The following is a 19,041-nucleotide window of genomic DNA, read 5'->3' as shown; positions in this document are numbered from 1 at the left end:
GCCAGAACCCCCCAATGCAACCTTATTTGGTCATAGATTGGGGGCTCTAACCTAGTAAGTCTGGTATCCTTAGAAGAGGGGCAGACACCAGGAAAGAGCATGCACAAAGGCCATGTGAGGACACAGTAAGAATGCAGGCATCTGCCAGCTGAGGAGAGAGGCTTCAGTAGAAACCAAAGTACACACATCGATCCTGGACTTCAGTCCCAAGAACTGTGTGAAAACTGTTCTTCAGCCATCAAGTTTGTGGCGTTTTTTTAATGGCAGCTTTAGCAAATCAAAACCATCGCTAGTACAGAAAATAAACCATAAATTAATGATCTTACAATCATTGAAAACACATTTTTTTTTCCCTCCACTGCATTTGAAGAAAGTGGAACATTTCCTAGCGCTTTCTGCTATCTTCACAACCGTGAGGAAAGGAAAGGTCAGGAGAGCAGCTCTTGAGGTGGGAGGCGATGGCCAGACTTGGTCCTCCTATGTCTGTGGAGGTGAGACTTCTGGCTGAAGCCTCGGCCACACTCCCTGCACACATACGGCTTCTCTCCTGAGTGGGTGCGCTGGTGTCTGATGAGGGCCGACCTGAAGCCGAAGCCACGCCCACACTCACTGCACACGCACGGCTTCTCCCCTGAGTGTGTCCTCTGGTCAGAGGTGAAGTGAGACTTCTGGCCCAGTCCTTGCTCACACACTCTGTACACATCAGTCGCCTCCCCTGAGTGTGTCCTCTGGTGTCTGGTGAGCAGCGACTTGAAGCCAAAGGTACGTCCACACTCCGGGCACAGGTAAGGCTTCTCCCCTGTATGTGTCCTCTGGTGTCTGATGAGGGTGACCTTCTGGCCAAAGCCACGCCCACACTCAGGGCACAGGTAAGGCCTCTCCCCTGTATGTGTCCTCTGGTGTCCCATGAGGGAGACCTTCTGGCTAAAGCCGCGGCCACACTCAGGGCACAGGTAAGGCTTCTCCCCCGTGTGTGTCCTCTGGTGTCTGACAAGGGTGACCTTCTGGCGAAAGCCATGCCCACATTCAGCACAGATATAAGGCTTCTCCCCTGAGTGTGTGACTTGGTGACTGAGGAGCAGTGCCTGCTGCCTGAAACCACGCCCACACTCAAGGCACAAGAAGGGTCTTTCACTGGAATGTGAGCTTCGGTGTTGGAGGAGCGATGCCTTCTGGCAGAAGCCTCTCCCACACTCGGGACACACAAAGGGCTTCTCCTCCAAGTGTGTCCTCTGGTGCAGGATCAGGGCGATCTTTTGGCGAAAGCCCCGCCCACATTCCTGACATTCGAAGGGCCTCTCCCCAGAGTGTATCCTCTTGTGGTTGGTAAGTGAGGACGTGTACCTGAAGTGGCGGCCACACTCCCGACACACATAAGGCTTCTCCCCTGAGTGTTTCCTCTGGTGGATGGTGAGGGAGGACTTGCGGCCAAAGCCTCGCCCGCACTCCCTACAGCTGTAAGGCTTTTCTCCCGAGTGTGTCCTTTGGTGCTTGGTGAGGTCTGACCTCTGGCAGAAGCCTCTGCCACATTCAGGACATACGTGATGTTTCTGGAGGCTTAAGAGACTGGATTTGGGACCAAGTCCCAGTCTGTATTTCCCACACGTGGCTGCTCCAGATGCTGAAAGGTCTGCTTCTTCAGGACACATCCCCTGGTCCACTCCCCCAGCTCTTTTGCCTTCTACCCAGTCTGCTGGCCGACCCTGAGAGGATCTGAAGAGCACCCGGGAAACCCCACTCAGCTCAAGTCTCCTTTCTATCTCTTCCTCCTCTCCTTGTTCACCTGAGCAGCTTGGAGCTTCCGTTGAGATGGGGCTTCCTGCATATGAGCTTGGGAAGATCTGAGGAAGGTGACCGCACAGCACGTACTGTTGAAGGAACTGTGGACTGGAAAAGGCCACCGGGCAGGAATGGACACATGGCTGGAATTCTGTTCCTGGTTCTGCCGGAGAGAAAATGTTGGTCAGAATCACTACAGGCACCTTGTGAAAGCTTGGTCGTACCTGCCCAGCAGTCATTGCTCCGATGTTCTCCCAACCAAGACTTCCTTCACAGACCTACTTTCCACCCTTTGCTGACACATTATTGCATATCTTACTACAACACAGAAGATACACATGATGAGGCAGCTCTAAACACCAGCCCAGCCCTATAAACTGCTGCCATTAGAGTTACACATTTCCACCAATACAGTTCACTTGCAAGACATAATCAATGCTAATGCAAACGTTAATCCACAAATGTATATATGCTTCCACTAAGAAACAATGTGACTCATGGGGGCAGGGAGCGCGAGATGGCGGAGTAGGAGGACCTCAGCTCACCCCATCCCATGTTTACAACTAGGTGTCACTCACATCCACATCAGTAAACTGGAGAGTGATCTGGCAGAACAGACTCCACAACTAAACAGAGAGCAGCCACATCTGAGAGATTATGAAGGACAGAAACGGTCGTCAGGAGCTGCCCAAAAGGAGGAAAGAAGGAGCAGTGAGGAGCTGTGGTCACGGGGATGGGAAGCCCACACAGAAAAAGGAAATCCCCATAGCATCCTGCCCTGAAAACCAGAGGAGCTGAATTCTGTGAGTTTGTATACCCAGTGGGATTTGGAGCTAGAGCTTTAAAAGTCAACCACTTCAGCACTGGGTGAGCGATAACCAGGGCCTGCCCCTAAAGTGCAGCCCAAGGAGAGTCAACACAGAAACGACAGCTTGCACAACAGGAGGGAGATCTGTTTATGCTGATTTTGGAGTGTGCTGAGGAGACTTCTCTGGGAACAAAGGAACTGGCAGGTGACATTTTCCTTCCCCCACTCCCCCAGCATAAACACAGGGCCACCTGTGGGAAGTGGGGCTGCACGGACACTTGCTAGCAGTGTGCCATGTCCATGCATTCTCCTGAGGACTTGCTCATCCTGCTGGCCTTGGCCCTGGGCTTATCACAAATTCTTTTAATACCCTGTGTGCCATGCCCCTCTGGCCTGCATTTCTTTGGGGGATCTGGTTTAGGATTAGCAGCTCAGTGCAAATTTTGCTAATGTAGTGTACATGCCCTGCCCAGTTCCTGCAGAACCCCAGGTCACAGCCACTCCTGTGCTCTGCACCCCTGGCTGTTGCCTTGCTTTGGGGGATCAGCCTAGGACACATGGCTCAATGCAAATTTTGTTAACATCATACATGCCGTGACCGTCTATCACACGTCAACTGCCACGTGCCCGTTGTTGCCACCTCAGCTGCTTGCGTTACCCCTCGCCACTGCCAGTGTGCACCACGCTCCTAGCCACCACCGTGCTTTATGGCATCTATAGCCTAGGACTAGTGGCTCAATGCAAATTTTGCTAATACTGCCATCCCACTCTTGAGCCCTCGTATGGTCACTCCACTTTCAGAGCCAGCCTGATTCAGTCTCCCTAACACCACAGAGCAGGCACAGCCCATAACAGGCAGAATGAGTGAAGTCTGGACTGAAAAGAAAAGCTACTCAGACACAATAGTAGGATGCAAGCAACACACATAGGAGACACCCCTGAAGCGCCAGGTCCTGGTGAACAGGGGACACTACAGGACCTCTTCTTCATAGAACCACTGCTTTCAAGAGCAAGAGACATTGCAGACTTTCCTAACACATAGAAACAGACAAGATGAGACAGAGGAATATGTCCCAAATGAAAGACCATGATAAAAACACAGTAGGAGAGCTAAGAGAATTTAAATTAATGACCATAATGATACTCACTGGACTTGAGCAAAGAATGGAGGACATCAGTGAGATTCTTAACACAGAGATAAAAAATAACGTATCAGAGATGAAGAACTCCATAAATGAAACCAGAAATACAACAGATGGAATAGGCAACAGGAAGGAAAGGAATGTATCAGCGACCTGGAGGATAGAGTAATGAAAAGCAATCAAGCTGAGCAAAAGAGAGACAAATACTCCATAATGAGAATAGAGTTAGGGAAGTCAGTGACACCATCAAGCATAGTAACATTCACATTATAGGGATCCCAGAAGAAGGGGGGGGGGGGATAGAAAATGTATATGAAGAAATAATAGATGAAAATTTCCTAAATCGGGAGGGAAACAAATCCAGATTCAGGAGGCACAGAGATCCCTCAACAAAATCAACCCAAGGAGGTCTGCACCAAGACACATAGCAATTAAAACGGCAAGAAACAGTGGTAAAGAATTTAGATATTGCAAGACAAAAGAGGACAGGTACATGGGGAAACTCCATAAGGCTGTTAGATTTTTTAGCAGAAACTTGCTGGCCAGAAGGGGTTGGCATGATGTACTCAAAATGCTAAAAGGGAAATATCTGCAGCCAAGAATACTCTATCCAGCAAGGCCATCATTCAGAATAGAAGAAGAGGAACAAGAATTTCCCAGACAAAAACTATAGGAGTTTGTGACCACTAAACCAGACCTGCAAGAAATGTTAAAGGGAATTCTTTCAGTGGAAAGTTGATAAGTGAGAGTGTGAAAAGTAAACACAAAAATAGTAAGAATAAGTATTTCTGTAAAAAATCAGTCAAGACATTCATAAAAGGATATAAAATGGGACACCATATATCTAAAACATGGAGGGAAGGAGTAAAGAATGAGTTTAACATTGAGCAGCCCTCAGCTTAACATAGACTGCTACAGATGCAGAAAATGTTAGATATAAACTGAATGGTAACCACAAAAAAAAAAAGTAATAGATAAGCAAAACATAAAAAATCTAAATATATCACTAAAGAAAACCAACAAACCACAAAAGAATCAGAAAACTACAAATATAACCGCAAAACAAGTAACAAAATGGCAATACATAACTATCAATAATTACTTTCAATGTAAATGGAATAAATGCTCCAAAAGAATGACAGAAGGGTGACAGGATACATTAAAAAAAAAAAAAAACAAAAAAACCATCTATATGCTGCCTACAAAAGGCTCATTTCAGACCTGGAGACACATGAAGATTCAAAGTGAAGGGATAGAGAATATCATGCAAATGGATGTCAAAAGAAAGCTTGGGGTAGCAATACTTATATCAGACAAAATAGACTATAAAACAAAGTCTGTAAAAAGAGACAAGTACACTATATAATAATAAAAGGGACAATCCAACAAGATCTGGCAATTGTAAATAGTTATGCACCCAATATGGCAACACCCAACTATGTAAAACAGTTAATAACAAACATAAAGGAACTATGTTATAGTAATACAATAACAGTAGGGGACTTTAACATCCCACTTACATCAATGGACAGATCATCCAAACAAAGAAAAGCAACAAGGAAAACAGTGGCTTTGAATGACACATGGGAACAGATGGATTTAACATATGTTCAGAACATTCTACCCTAAAACAAGATAGAATACACATTCTTTTCAAGTGCACATAGAATGTTCTCCAAAATAGATCACATATTACGCCACAAAACAAGTATCAACAAATTTAAAAAGATTGATGTCATACCATGCATTTTTCTCAACCACAACCCTATGAAACTAAAAATCAACCATAAGAAAAAATCTGGAAAGACCACAAATACATGAGGGTTAAATACTATGCTACTAAACAATAAGTGGGTCAACCAAGAAATCAAAGAATAAATCAAAGAGTACATGGAAACAAATGAAAGTGAAAACACAATGGTCCAAAAACTTTAGGAATGCAGCAAGAGTTGTTCTAAGAGGGAAGTTTATAATACATCAAGAAGCAAGAAAAATCTCAAACAACCTAATCTTACACCTGAAGGAGCTAAAAAAAGAACAACAAAAACCCAAAACCAGCAGAGGGAAGGAAAGAATAAAAATTAGAGCAGAAATAAATGATACAGAAACTAAAAAAATAGAACAGTGAAACCAGGAGCTGGTTCTTTGAAAACATCAAGAAAACTGAAAAGGTTCTAGTCAAACTCATCCAAAAAAAAAAAAAAAAAAAAATCAAAATCACAAGTTGGAGAAATAGTAACCAACAATAATACAAACTAAGAGAATGTTATGAAAAACTACATGCCAACAAGTTAGACAACCTAGAAGAAACAGATAAATTCCTAGAAACATATAACCTACCAAAACTGAAGCAGGAAGAAATAGAAAATCTGAAGAGACCAATTATCAGCAAGGAGACTGAAATCAATAATCAAAAACTTCCAACAAACAGAAGTCCAGGACCAGATGGCTTCACAGGCAAATTCTACCAAACACTTAAAGAGTTAACCTATTCTCGAATTCATTTTGGGAGGCCAGTATACCCGATAGCAAAACCAGATAAAGACACCACCAAAGAACTACAGGCCAATATCTCTGATGAACATAGATGCAAAAATCCTTCACAAAGTACTAGCAAAGAGAATCCAACAATACATTAAAAAAATCATTCACCAAGATCAAGTGATTTATTCCCAGGATTCACAGGTGATTCAATATTTGCAAATCAATCAATTTGATACATCACATCAATAAGAGAAAGTATAAAAATCATATTTCAGTAGACACAGAAAAATCATCTGTAAAAGTAAAGCATCCATCCATAATAAAAACCCTCAACAAAGTAGGTTTAGAGGGAATATAACATAATAAAGGCCATATATAAAAAACCAACAGTAAACATCATCCTTAATGGGGTAAAAACTGTTTTCCCCCTAAGGTCAGGAACAAGACAAGGGTGTCCACTCTCACCACTTTTATTCAACAAAACATTGGAAGTACTAGCCACAGTAATTAGACAACATACAGAAAAGGAATTCAAATTGGTAAGGAAGAAATAAAGCTTTTACTACTTACCAATTTGAATTCCTTTTCTGTATGTTGTCTAATAACATAGGTGACAGGAGAGTATACATAGAAAACCCTAAGGACTCCACCAAAAAGCTACTAGAACTGATAAAGGATTTCAGTGAAGTTGCAGGATACAAAAGCAATGTGCAGAAATCTGTTGCATTTCTATACACCAATAATGAAACAGCAGAAAGAGAAATTAAGAAAACCATCCTATTTACAATTGCACCAAAAGGAGTAAAATACCTAGGAATAAACTTGAGAGGTGCCTGAAAACTATAAAGCTAATATAAGAATTTTATATTATAAAATTCTATAAACTATATTTATAAAACACTATAAAAAACTATAAATATAAAAAACTATAAAAAAACTATAAAAAACTATTTATAAACTATAAAACTAATATAAGAAATTAAAGACAACATAAGGAAATGAAAAAAACATTCCATGCTCACAGATTGGAAGAACAAATACTGTCAAAATGTCTATACTACCCAAAGCAATCTACACATTTAATGCAATACCTATCAAATACCAACAGCAACAATCCTAAAATTTATATGGAACCACAAAAGACCCCAAATTTTATGAGAAACTGATCTTAAAATTTAAGTGGAAATGCAGAGGACCTACACTGCCCAAAGCAGTCTTTAAAAAGAAAAATTAGGGGTACCTGGGTGGCTCCATTGGTTGAGCATCTGACTCTTGATTTTGGCTTGGATTTTGGCCCAGGGTCATGGGATCAAGCCCCATGTTGGGGGGTGGGGGAGGAGGGGGTTGAGCATGGACCCTGCTTGGAATCTCACTCTCTCTAAAATAAAAGAAAAACTTCTACCTGACTTACAGAGAGAGGGAGAGTACTTCCACTACCTGGCTTCAAGACTTCTGATGGTCCTACAGTAATACAGTGTGGTTTGTTTAAGGATAGGGCTATTCTATTGAAGAAATAGAACTGAAAGTGTAAAACAGACCCACACTTAGCCATTGGATTTTCAACAAAGCAATTCAGTGAGGGGAAGGCAAGTCTTTTCAGCAGTTGATGCTAGAGCCACTGGGTATCCATATGAAAGAGTAAAATCTTGATTCCTGCCTGACACCATATACAAAAGTTACTTCAAGGTGGATCATGGACTTAAAAGCTGAAACTATATAGCATTTAGAAAATATAAATTATCTTCATGACAATAAAAATTTTAAAGGAGAAAAATTGGACTTCCTCAAAATTAAACATCTGCTTATCAAAAGTAACTTTAAAAAATGAACAGAAAGGTTTCAGACTAAGAAAATGTTTGCAAAATGTACATATGACAAATTGGTATCCAGGATTAATAATTCATAGAACTCAACAATTTTAAAATGCAATAAACTGGAAGAAGATTTAATAAATACTTCACAAAGTAAGATATACAATAAAGCACAAAGAAAGTGCTCAACACTTAACCATCAGGGAAATGGAAATTAAAGATCCCATGAGAAACCACTACATATCCATCACAGATAAGGTGAAAACTGTGGGGGAAGTTGTGAGACAAATGTCACTCTCTTCTTGTGTGTTCATGGAAGTGAAATATGGTACAGCCAGTTTGGAAAATAGTCATTTCTCATAATATTGCATATACTGTACCCTGTGACTCAGTGTATCAAACTGAATGGTATCCCACCAAAATTCATTTCTACCTATAGGACTTCTTTTGAAATCAGGTTTTTGCAGATGTGATCAAGTTAAGATGGGTCATACCAAATTAGGGTGAGCCTTAATCCAATGACTGGTGTCCTTACAAGGAGAGAGACTTAGATACAGAGATGCATAGAAGGAAGGCTGTGTGGTCACAAGGCATGGATTGGACTGACAAAGCAACAAGCCAAGGAATGATTGCCAGCAACCACCAGAAGCCAGGAGAGGTGAGGAACAGATTCTCCCTCCAAACCTCCAAAAAGAACCAACCCTGCCAGCAGGTTGATTTTGGACTTCTAACTTCTGAACTGTGAGAATAGATTTCTGTTGTTTTAGCCTTTCAGTTTGTGGTAAATTGTTACAGCAACCTTAGGAAACTAATACACCTGGCGTTACTCTAGGTCTTTATCCAAAGGAAATGAAAACATAGGCTTACCAAAACAAAAAACCTAGCATAAGATTACTAATAACAGCTTTTTCACAATAACTAAGGACTAGAAACCATCAAGGTGTCTGCCAAGGAGAAAGGATAAATAGTTGTATATTCACATGATGGGAAGTCACGCAGCATTAAAAAGGAACAGGTTACTAATGTATGCAACAACATGGATGAAGTTCAAAAACTTTGTACTGGGTGAAGAAGCCTACACAAAAGAATACGTATCATTCCACTCATGCAAAATTGTATAGTGGGCAAAATTAATCCATGATGAAATAAAATCAAGACCAGAGGTACCTCTGAGGGTTAGGGTGGGAGTTTACTGGAATGGGCCATAAGGAACTACCTGGAATGCTAGTAATCTGTATTTTGATAAAGTTTGGATTGTAGAGATAGACACATTGTTTGAACTCTAGCAAACTTAAGAATTTGCATTTCCTGTAAGTAAATTCTACCTGAAAAGAAATACACTAGGTAATGATACACATCTACCCATTGCTCCTGTGGTCAACCACCTTACATGACTCTGCTTAGCTGAGAAGAACTACCAGGGATTACCCTCTTAAAATGCAGTGTCTGAAGATGCTTAGCTGGACACCCTAGACCTAAGTCCGTGGGCCCCTGCCTGCCAACTACTCACATGAGCCAACCTAGGAAGAGATTGTCTCTTTCCCCTCACTTGTTAGACCATCTTTGCCAGGTCCATTCAGTGGTCAGATCAGATCTTACACACACACACACACACACACACACACACACACACACACACCTGCCAACCACTTTTGGATAGAGATCGTCTGGGAAGAATGAACAGAGATGCAAGGACATGCCACAAAGACCTTGCAAAATGACAGCAATAGCCATCCATAACCAGAGGCTTCATAAGCTCTTTACCCATAGGGAGAACACCAGTCTCTTTTCCAAGGAAACTAAATCCTTTATACAGTGCACAGACTCAGATATGCCCAGCTCTCCATGAGAGGAACTGCTTGCACTAAACCCCTCACTCTTACTAACCAAGGAGATATTGCTAGAAATCTGTCAGAATGGCCAAAATAAAAAATAGGGCTAATACCAGATACTGGCAAGAATGTGGAGAAACAATCATGCAGACGTTGCTAGTGGGAAGATAAAATGGTGTAACCATTCTAGACATGGCTGTGGCTCTTTTTTACAAAACTAAACATTTATTTACTATATGACTCAGCACCTGCACTCTTCAGCATTTATCCCAGAAATAAGGCCTTAGGTTCCCACAAAAACCCGTATCGAAATGCTGAAAGCACCTTCATCTATAAAAGCCCCAAACTGTAAACAACTGGAATATCCTTCAGTGGGTGAATGGTTTAACAAACTGTGGTACATTCATACTATGGAATACTAGTCAGCAATAAAAGGAATGAAGTATTGGTACATGCTACAGTTTGGATGGATCACAAGAGAATTATGCTGAATGAAAAAAGGCCATCCCAAAATGTTAACATACTATATGATTTCTTTTATATAACACTCTTGAAATGAAAATTCATAGAGAAAGAGAACAGATTAGTAGTTGCCAGACAGGACAGGCGAGGAGGGAGAGAGTTGGCTGTGGCTATGAAAGAGCAGCACAAGGGATCCCTGTGATGGAACTATTCTGTATCTTTGGATATACTGGCAGTTACAGGAATGTACATGGGATAAAATTTCATAGATCTAAACAAACATACACCCACACATACAAAAGAGTGAAGGTAAAACTGGTGAAACCTGAATAAGGTCAGTGCATTATGTTAACAAAAATACAAGCCTGATTTAACAAGGGGAAAAAAAAAAAAAACTCCATTCACCTCATATGTGGAATTTAATACACAAAACAGATGAACATAGGGGAAGGAAGAAAAAAAAAAAAAAAAAAGAGGAAGGCAAACCATCAGAGACTATTAACTTTAGGAAACAAACTGAGAGTTACCAGAGGGGAGGTAGGTGGGAGATGGGCTAAATGGGTGATGGATATTGAGGGCACTTGTAATGAGCACTGTGTATTAGATATAAGTGATGTATCACTAAATTCTCCTGAAACCAATATTACCCTATATGTTAACTAACTAGAATTTAAACTTGAAACATAAAAAGAAAAAAAGGACTGCACTTGTCAAGAATGACACATGGAATTGTTTTGAATCACTCTATTGTACACCTGAAACTAATGTAACACTGTATGTTAACTAAAATTAAAATAAAAACTTTATAAAAGACTAAAAAAAAAATAGATCATAAATGATCACCTCAAAACATGCCCAGAAAACATTTAACAAAATCCAACATCTATTCCCAATAAAAACTTTTAGCAAAGAAGGAACAGAAGTTTGTTGTGCTCATAAAGGGCAGCTATAAAACTTAAACTTAGGAGAAAGCATTCCCCCATAAGATCAGGAACAAGGAAAGGATGTCCACTCTCACCATTTAAATTGATCATTGCACTGGATGTTCTCGCCTGTGCAATGTGGCAAGAAAAATAAAGACATACTGAATGTAAAGAAGTAAAACTATACTTATTCACAAATAACATAATCATCTATTAGAAAATCCTATAGAATTTGACAAAAGCTACTAGAACTAAAAAGTAAGTATGCAAGTTTACCAGATACAAGATGGTTATCCATAAGTTAATTGTGTTTCTCTGTACTTTCAACAATTGAAAACAATGTGAAAATAGCTTCAATAGTATAAAAAATATGAAATATAGAGGGATAAATCTGAGTAGAAATGCATAAGACCTCTGTACTAAAAATTATAAAACAAGGCTGACAAAAATTAAAAGAACTCCCATAAAAATGGATATACCGTGTTCACATATTGGGTGATACAGTGTTATTTCCATGTAAATTCTCTCCAAAATGAGGTAGATTTAATTCATTCCAAATCAGAATCCCAAGTAGGGTGTGTGTGTGTGTGTGTGTGTGAAAATTGCTATTCTAAATCCATATGGAAATTCAAAGAACCTAGAATAATTAAAACAACTTGAAAAAGGAAAAAACGTTGGAGATTTATACTGTCTGAACTCCAAACTTATAAGGCTACAGTAATCAAGACCGTGTGGTATTGGCATCAAGGTAGAAAAAGGAGTGGAAAAAAAAAAAAAATAGAATCCAAATATAGACCTGTACACATTTGGTCAATTCATTTACCACAAAGGTAAATAGGCAATTCAATAAACAACAGGTTGCCTTTTCAATAAATGGTGCTGGAAAATTTAGGTATTTGTATGCAAAAACAAATGTACTTAAATCCAGAGGTGGTACCAAGTATAAAAATTTATTCACAATAGATTATAGAGCTGAATATAAAATAAAAATTGTAACACTTCTAAAAGGAAAAAAAATATGAAAATCTCTTTCACCTTAAGTCAGGCAAATATTTCTTAAACACACTACCAAAAGTGAAATTCGTGAGACAAAAACTTGGACTTCATCAAAATTAGGAATTTCTCTTTGAAAGACTATTAAAAGATTGAAAAGGTGGGGCACCTGGGTGGTTCAGTCGGTTAAGTGTCCAACTCTTGATTTCAGCTCAGGTCATGAGCTCACAGTTCATGGGATTCAGCCCCATGTCCAGCTCTGTGCTGACAGCATAGAACCTGCTTGGGATTCTCTCTCCCCCTCCCCTTGCACACTCTCTCTCTCTCAAAATAAAGAAAAGAAAAGGAAGCCATAGGGAAAATATTTGTAAATCAAACATCTGACAATGACCTTCTATACAGAATATATGAAGAACTTTCAGAACTCAGTAACAAAAATATAAGAAAACAATTTTTTTTAATGGGCAAAAGATTCAAAGAGACATTTTACCAAAGGTGTACGGATGGCAAATAAGCATATGAAAACATCATCAGCCATTAGGAAACTGTCAGGCAAAACCAGATGCCACTACACAGCTATGCAAATGTCTAAAATGAAAACAATACCAGGGTGTCTGAGTGGCTCAGTCGGTTGGGTGGCTCAGTAGGTTGAGTGTCCGACTTTTGATTTCAGCTCAGATCATGATCCCAGGGTGGTGGGATCGAGCCCTGCATCCACACTGAGCATGGAGCCTGCTTAAGATTCTCTCTCCCTCTGCCCTTCTCCCCCCCTTCGCATGTGCTCACTCTCTCCCTCTTTCTCACAAAAATAAGAAACTTTTTATTTCTTTGCCAAGTTTTGGCAAAGATGTGGAGCATCTGGAACCCTCATACCTTGCTGGTGGGAATGTGAATAGCATAGCCACTTTGGAAAACAGCTTTTGAATTCTGTAAAAAGTTAAATATACACTATATCCTATAACCCAGCCATTCCCAGTTCTGGGTATTTATCCAAGAGAAATAAAAGACTTGTCATGAACATCCATGCTGATTTTACTTGTATTAATCAAAACTGGAGACTACTCAAATGTCTTTCAGTAGGTGAATGGTTAAATGAATTGTGCTATCTATGTAATGGAATACTATCCAGCAGTAAAAAGAAATGAACTATGATACAAACAGCATTATGGATGAAATTAAAAATAATTATGTTGAGTGAAAGAATCTGGTATACATTCTATATATTTAACTTACATTAATTCTGGAAAATGTGAGCAAATCTATGATAGAAAGCAGAGCAGTGGGTACCTGAGTCTGCGGAGGAGGGAAAGACGAAAGGATAGGAGATAGGGACTATAATGAGGCACAAGGAAACTTTGAGGTGACAGTTATGCTTGGTATTTGGATTGTAGCAGTGATTCCATAGCGGTAGCCAAATTTTACACTTTAAATACGTGTAGTTTTTTATATTAAATTATTTATCCCTAAACTGTTATACCATAATATACCATAATACATTTTATATTATACCATTATTATAGCTTATATAATAGTTTCTCTTAAAAAAAAAAAAAAGACAAAAGCACTGATTTTGCTATAAAGTACAAGTCCAGATATATGGTTGTATTTAGAAACAAAATGCCAGGAATGTTGAAAACAAAAGAATAAAAAAAATAAATCAGGAAAAAATTTATTCTTACCTCCAGTCATTCACATAAAATTAATTCCCACTGGATTAAAGACCTACATGTTCTCAGAATTTATATGGAATTTCTACAAATCAATAACAGAAACAGCCCAAATGAAAAGGAGGGAAACCCCATGAACAGACAAATCACAGAAGACGTAAATGACCAAACAACAGAGGAAGAGATACTCATGCTCCCTGAAAAGCAAAGCTCCTCTGAGATTCACCGCAAAGGGAAGAAGTCTGACAATACTTGGTATTGGTGAGGATGTGTGGGACAAGAACCTCTGAGATTCACTGCAAAGGGAAGAAATCTGACAATACCCAGTATTGGTGAGGATGTGAGACAAGAAACTCTAGGCTGGAAAAATTCTTGCCCGTTTCTATGGAAGTAACAGGAATATGTAGATAGCATTATTTAATAGCCAAAATTGGAAATAAGTGTCCAAAAGAAGGGAACTGGTAATGTGTTTTAACAGGATACTCACACAAAGTCAGTGAAAAAGCATGTTCCAGAAGGATGGGTACAGCACAATACTATGTGCTGAATTTACAAACATGCAAAACAACACTATATGCTTGAAGGACCCATCGAATGGGGAAAACGAAAAAAGGGCACATGAGAATGCTAATGCACAAACTGGATTCTTGGCTGGGGTGGAAGAGCAGGACACAACAGGGAAGGTGTGGGGGCTGTTAACTGGTGTTCTAACATCTATTTCTTAGGCTGCAGGGAAGGCACACAGGCACTCATATAATTCTACACACCCTGTTGTAATCTTAAATAATCCATCATAAAAGAAGCAAGCTTATGGGAATTTATGGAGTAAAACCAATGCACTAAGAAATTCACATGTTATGAACAAAAACTAGATAGTGTCTCCCAGAGACAGCAGACTTAGTCTCAGAAGGCAAGTGCTATGCAGAATATCAGGCCAACCAACAAAAGCCCAAGAACAAGGAGATCCTAGAACTGGAAAAGGTGCTGGAAAAGAGACACCACATGAACAGAATGAGCCTGCGTAGGGGAGGGGAGGACGGCCAGGGAAGCCCTCTCTGGGTAAGCAGGATATCATGGAAGGGGGGCCCAAAGAAGAGCCCTCCCCAGGAGTTCATAAGCACTCCTTCCTCATCTGCTAAGCACCTCACTGCCTGGTCTCCTCTCCGGCCCACTGCTTCCCACTCACCTGGACAAAGGTCCAGAAGACATTCGCTCTCCTCTTTCCAGGGCTCATCCCCTTGCTCCAGCTGGGTGATGAGTTTGGGTTTGGAAAAGGCAATTCCTACTCACAGGGAAAGAAACCAAGGTGACCCTGGGTTAGTGGTTTAAGAGGCTATGGCAGAACTCAGAGTCAGCAGGGGAATGCAATAACCCAGAAAGCGGGGGGGGGGGGGGGGGGGGGGGGGGGGGGGGCGGTGGCAGTGCGCAAAGGCTCTCTGAGTGCTGAGAAAGGATGACTAAGGGGAGGGGGAGTCCCGGATCTAAAGTCTCCCCTGTGGTTAACTGAATACCAGTATTCCCAAATTTGAGGCAAGATCACTTTGGAGGAAGGGCCCAACCTTGGAAGAGTCCTGGCAATTCAGTGTCACATAGCTTCACCCCCACCCCGCCACACACACACCTTCACTATTTCAGCTCTACAGAATCCAAACACTCTCTAGGGATATAGGGAAAATATTGTTTTTCTTTTTGAGCCAAAAGTATCATGGCTACTACATAAAATCTTAAGATGTTCACAGGCAGTCTGAGACCTGAGACAAGACATCCTTACCCAGCGACACCAAGTGGCTGTAGTTCTCCAGCATTACATCCCGATACAGGGTCCTCTGAGCAGGACTCAGTAGCCTCCACTCCTTCTGGGTGAAGGCCACAGCCACATCCCTGAAGGCCATTAATGCCTGTAACACAAACACATTCCTGCTCACCCAGAAGCAAACCACATGCACTAGTCAACCTAAGCTAAGCCACTAACTACGGCCAAGGTAGGAAGAAAGGCTGGTGTGGGGCCCCAGGTGAGATTCAAAGCCCCTGCTTTTAACCCAAAATCTAGTGCCGTGTGTTCAAGACTATTAATCCCCTTCTCACATTGCTCATGGGTCTAGTTAGGGGGTCCTCTCTTTTCTTCTCTTGATCTTACGTCTATGAAGCTGCTATATAGTAGGTCTTGAAATCAGGTAGATCACCTTATTCTTCTTTTTACTCTGTTGACTGTTCAAATCCACAAATGTGGTATGTCTCTCCATTTATTGTCTTCTGATTTCTTCCATCAGCATTTTGTGATTTTCAGCATACAAATCCATATGTTTTGTTAGATTGACACCTTAGAATCTCTTTAAGTGATTTTAATGGTATTTTTAATTTCAGTGACACTATGTTCATTGCTAGGATACAAAAATACAATTGTTTCTATCTTTATCTTAAATCCTACAGCCTGGCTGAACTCACTTAGTTCTAGGATTTTTTTTCCTCCTAGATTCCTTTAGATTTTCTACATAGACAAGCATGGCATCTGCATATAGGGACAGAATTATTTCTTCCTTTATAATCTATAATCTATATGCATTTTATTTCCTCTATTTTTTTGGTGCCAATTTTAAATACAGTTTTAAGACATTGTATTTTCTACTTAACAATACAGTGCTTATAAAGTGTAATGTTGTATTTCCTTTCCTTGTGCACATATTCCATATTCAAGTATCGAGAATGCCCAGTTTATTAACTATGGCAGCTCAACTTCACTGCCATGGAATTTGCTACAAATTTGGGTCCTTCAAATATTTTGTGTGAAACAATGCTAAACCTATTCTCAGGTTGGCTTAATCAACCTCTTCAATGGTGGGCCCAGAGGAGGCACCACCAGAGGGGGGAGCCCCACCACCAGGGAAGCCTCCAGGCATTCCTTCAGGCATGCCTCCTGCACTCTGGTACAGCTTTGTAATGATGGGATTGCAGACCTTCTCCAGCTCTTTCTGCTGATGTTCAAATTCTTCCTTTTCTGCAGTCTGGTTCTTATCCAGCCAGTTGATGATTTCATTACACTTATCCAGAATCTTCTGTTTGTCCTCATTATTGATTTTACTCTTTTCATCTTCAACAGTGGCTTTCATGTTGAATGCGTACGATTCAAGTGAATTCTTGGAGGACACTTTGTCTCGCTGCTTCTCATCTTCTGCTTTGTACTTCTCAGCTTCCTGGACCATGAGCTCAATGTCTTCCTTGCTCAAGCGACCTTTGTTGTTTGTGATGGTGATCTTATTCTCTTTTCCTGTACTCTTATCCACAGCAGAGACATTGAGAATGCCATTAGCATCAATATCAAAGGTAACCTCAATCTGAGGAACGCCATGGGGGGCAGGACGTATGCCTGTGAGTTCAAACTTGCCAAGTAGGTTGTTATCCTTGGTCATGGCACGCTCACCTTCATAAACCCGAATGAGCACACCAGGCTGGTTGTCAGAGTAGGTAGTGAAGGTTTGGGTCTGTTTAGTAGGAATGGTAGAATTGTGCTTGATGAGAACAGTCATGACTCCACCAGCAGTTTCAATGCCAAGAGAAAGGGGAGTGACCTCCAACAGCAGCAAATCTTGAACATTTTCAGATTTGTCTCCAGGAAGGATGGCTACCTGGACAGCTGCACCATAAGCGACAGCTTCATCAGGGTTGATGCTCTTATTCAGTTCCTTCCCATTGAAAAAGTCTTGTAGAAGTTTCTGAATCTTGGGGATACGTGTAGAACCACCCACCAAGACAATATCGTGGATCTGAGACTTGTCTAGCTTGGCATCCTGAAGAGCTTTCTCTACAGGGCCCAGGGTGCCACAGAACAGGTCAGTATTTTAATTCTTCAAACCAGGCACGAGTAATAGAGGTATAGAAGTTGATTCCTTCATATAGAGAACCAATCTCAATACTGGCCTAGGTGCTGGAAGAAAGTGTATGCTTGGCATGCTTGCAAGAGGTACAGAGGCAACGGACTGCCTTCTTGTTCTCACTGATGTCCTTCTTATATTTGCGCTTGAACTCTGCAATAAAATGGTTTACCATTCGGTTGTCAAAGTCTTCTCCACCTAAGTGGGTGTCTCCAGCAGTAGATTTGACCTCAAAGATCCCATCTTCAATAGTGAGGATTGACACATCAAAAGTGCCACCTCCCAAGTCAAAGATCAGCACATTCCTTTCGGCTCCAACCTTTTTCTCTAAGCCATAAGCAATAGCAGCAGCAGTTGGCTGCTGTACTTTGATGATTCAAAGTACATTAAGACCAGCAATAGTTCCAGCATCTTTGGTAGCCTGATGCTGAGCATTGTTAAAATAGGCAGGTACTGTGACTACAGCATTGGTAACAGTCTTCCCAAGGTAAGCCTCTGTGATTTCCTTTATCTTTGTCAAAACCATAGAAGACACCTCCTCTGGATAGAAACTTTTGGTCTCTCCCTTGTATTCTACTTGGACCTTGGGCCTGCCAGCATCATTCACCACCATGAGGGGCCAGTGCTTCATATCAGATTGGACAACAGCATTGTCGAATCCACGCCCAATCAGGCGTTTGGCATCAAAAACTGTGTTGGTGGGGTTCGTTGCAACTTGATTCTTTGCAGCATCACCGATCAATCGTTCAGTGTCAGTAAAGGCTACATAACTTGGGGTGGTTCAGTTTCCCTGATCATTGGCAATTATTTCCACTTTCCTGTGCTAGAAGGCACCCACACAAGAGTAGGTGGTGCCAAGACCAATGCCACCTGCAGGTCCCTTAGACATAGTTGCTTCATTATGGGCCCAGCCTGGCTTTTGAAGGAAACAGCTACCTGGAGAGCAGTCAATGATCTGTTTCCTCTTGCTTTATTGCAGAACTTGTAGCACAATGAGAGTGGTGAGAGCAGACATCTTTGCCTTATTCTTAACATGAGGAGAAAAGCATTATGTCGCACAGCGTTAAGATAAGATGCCACGCCATACCCTCTATGATGGCTACTACCAAAGAAAAGGGAGAGAACAAGTTCTGGCAGTGTGGAGACATTTATGCATTTCTGATGGGAAATGTAAAATGGTGTGGTTTTTGTGGAAGAGTCCAGCAGTTCCTCAAAATGTTAAACATACCACTGACCCTGTGATTCAGCAACTCCACTCCTAGCTATCTACC

General features: G+C 41.0%; 1 protein-coding gene and 1 pseudogene across 5 annotated transcripts in view; both read right to left on the bottom strand.

Moving 5' to 3' along the window:
- Window positions 1-238: 238 nt before the first annotated feature.
- Window positions 239-19,041, bottom strand: part of ZNF169 (zinc finger protein 169) — a 58,812-nt gene continuing 40,009 nt past the window's right edge. For 3 of the 5 annotated variants that reach the window (XM_042913566.1, XM_042913567.1, XM_042913568.1), the window contains 3 exons: window positions 15,673-15,799; window positions 15,088-15,183; window positions 239-1,942 (listed from right to left, as the gene is read on the bottom strand). In XM_042913566.1, coding sequence (XP_042769500.1) covers window positions 429-1,942; window positions 15,088-15,183; window positions 15,673-15,799 — 1,737 coding nt within the window. In that variant the 3' untranslated portion in view covers window positions 239-428. The remainder of the gene's footprint in view (window positions 1,943-15,087; window positions 15,184-15,672; window positions 15,800-19,041) is intronic. The other 2 variants (XM_042913569.1, XM_042913570.1) reach the window with 1 other exon arrangement.
- Window positions 16,672-18,801, bottom strand: LOC122205296 (annotated as a pseudogene).

This window comes from Panthera leo, chromosome D4, assembly GCF_018350215.1.
Source record: "Panthera leo isolate Ple1 chromosome D4, P.leo_Ple1_pat1.1, whole genome shotgun sequence".
Lineage (NCBI taxonomy): Eukaryota > Metazoa > Chordata > Mammalia > Carnivora > Felidae > Panthera > Panthera leo.
This window is presented reverse-complemented; position numbering and strand designations above follow the sequence as displayed.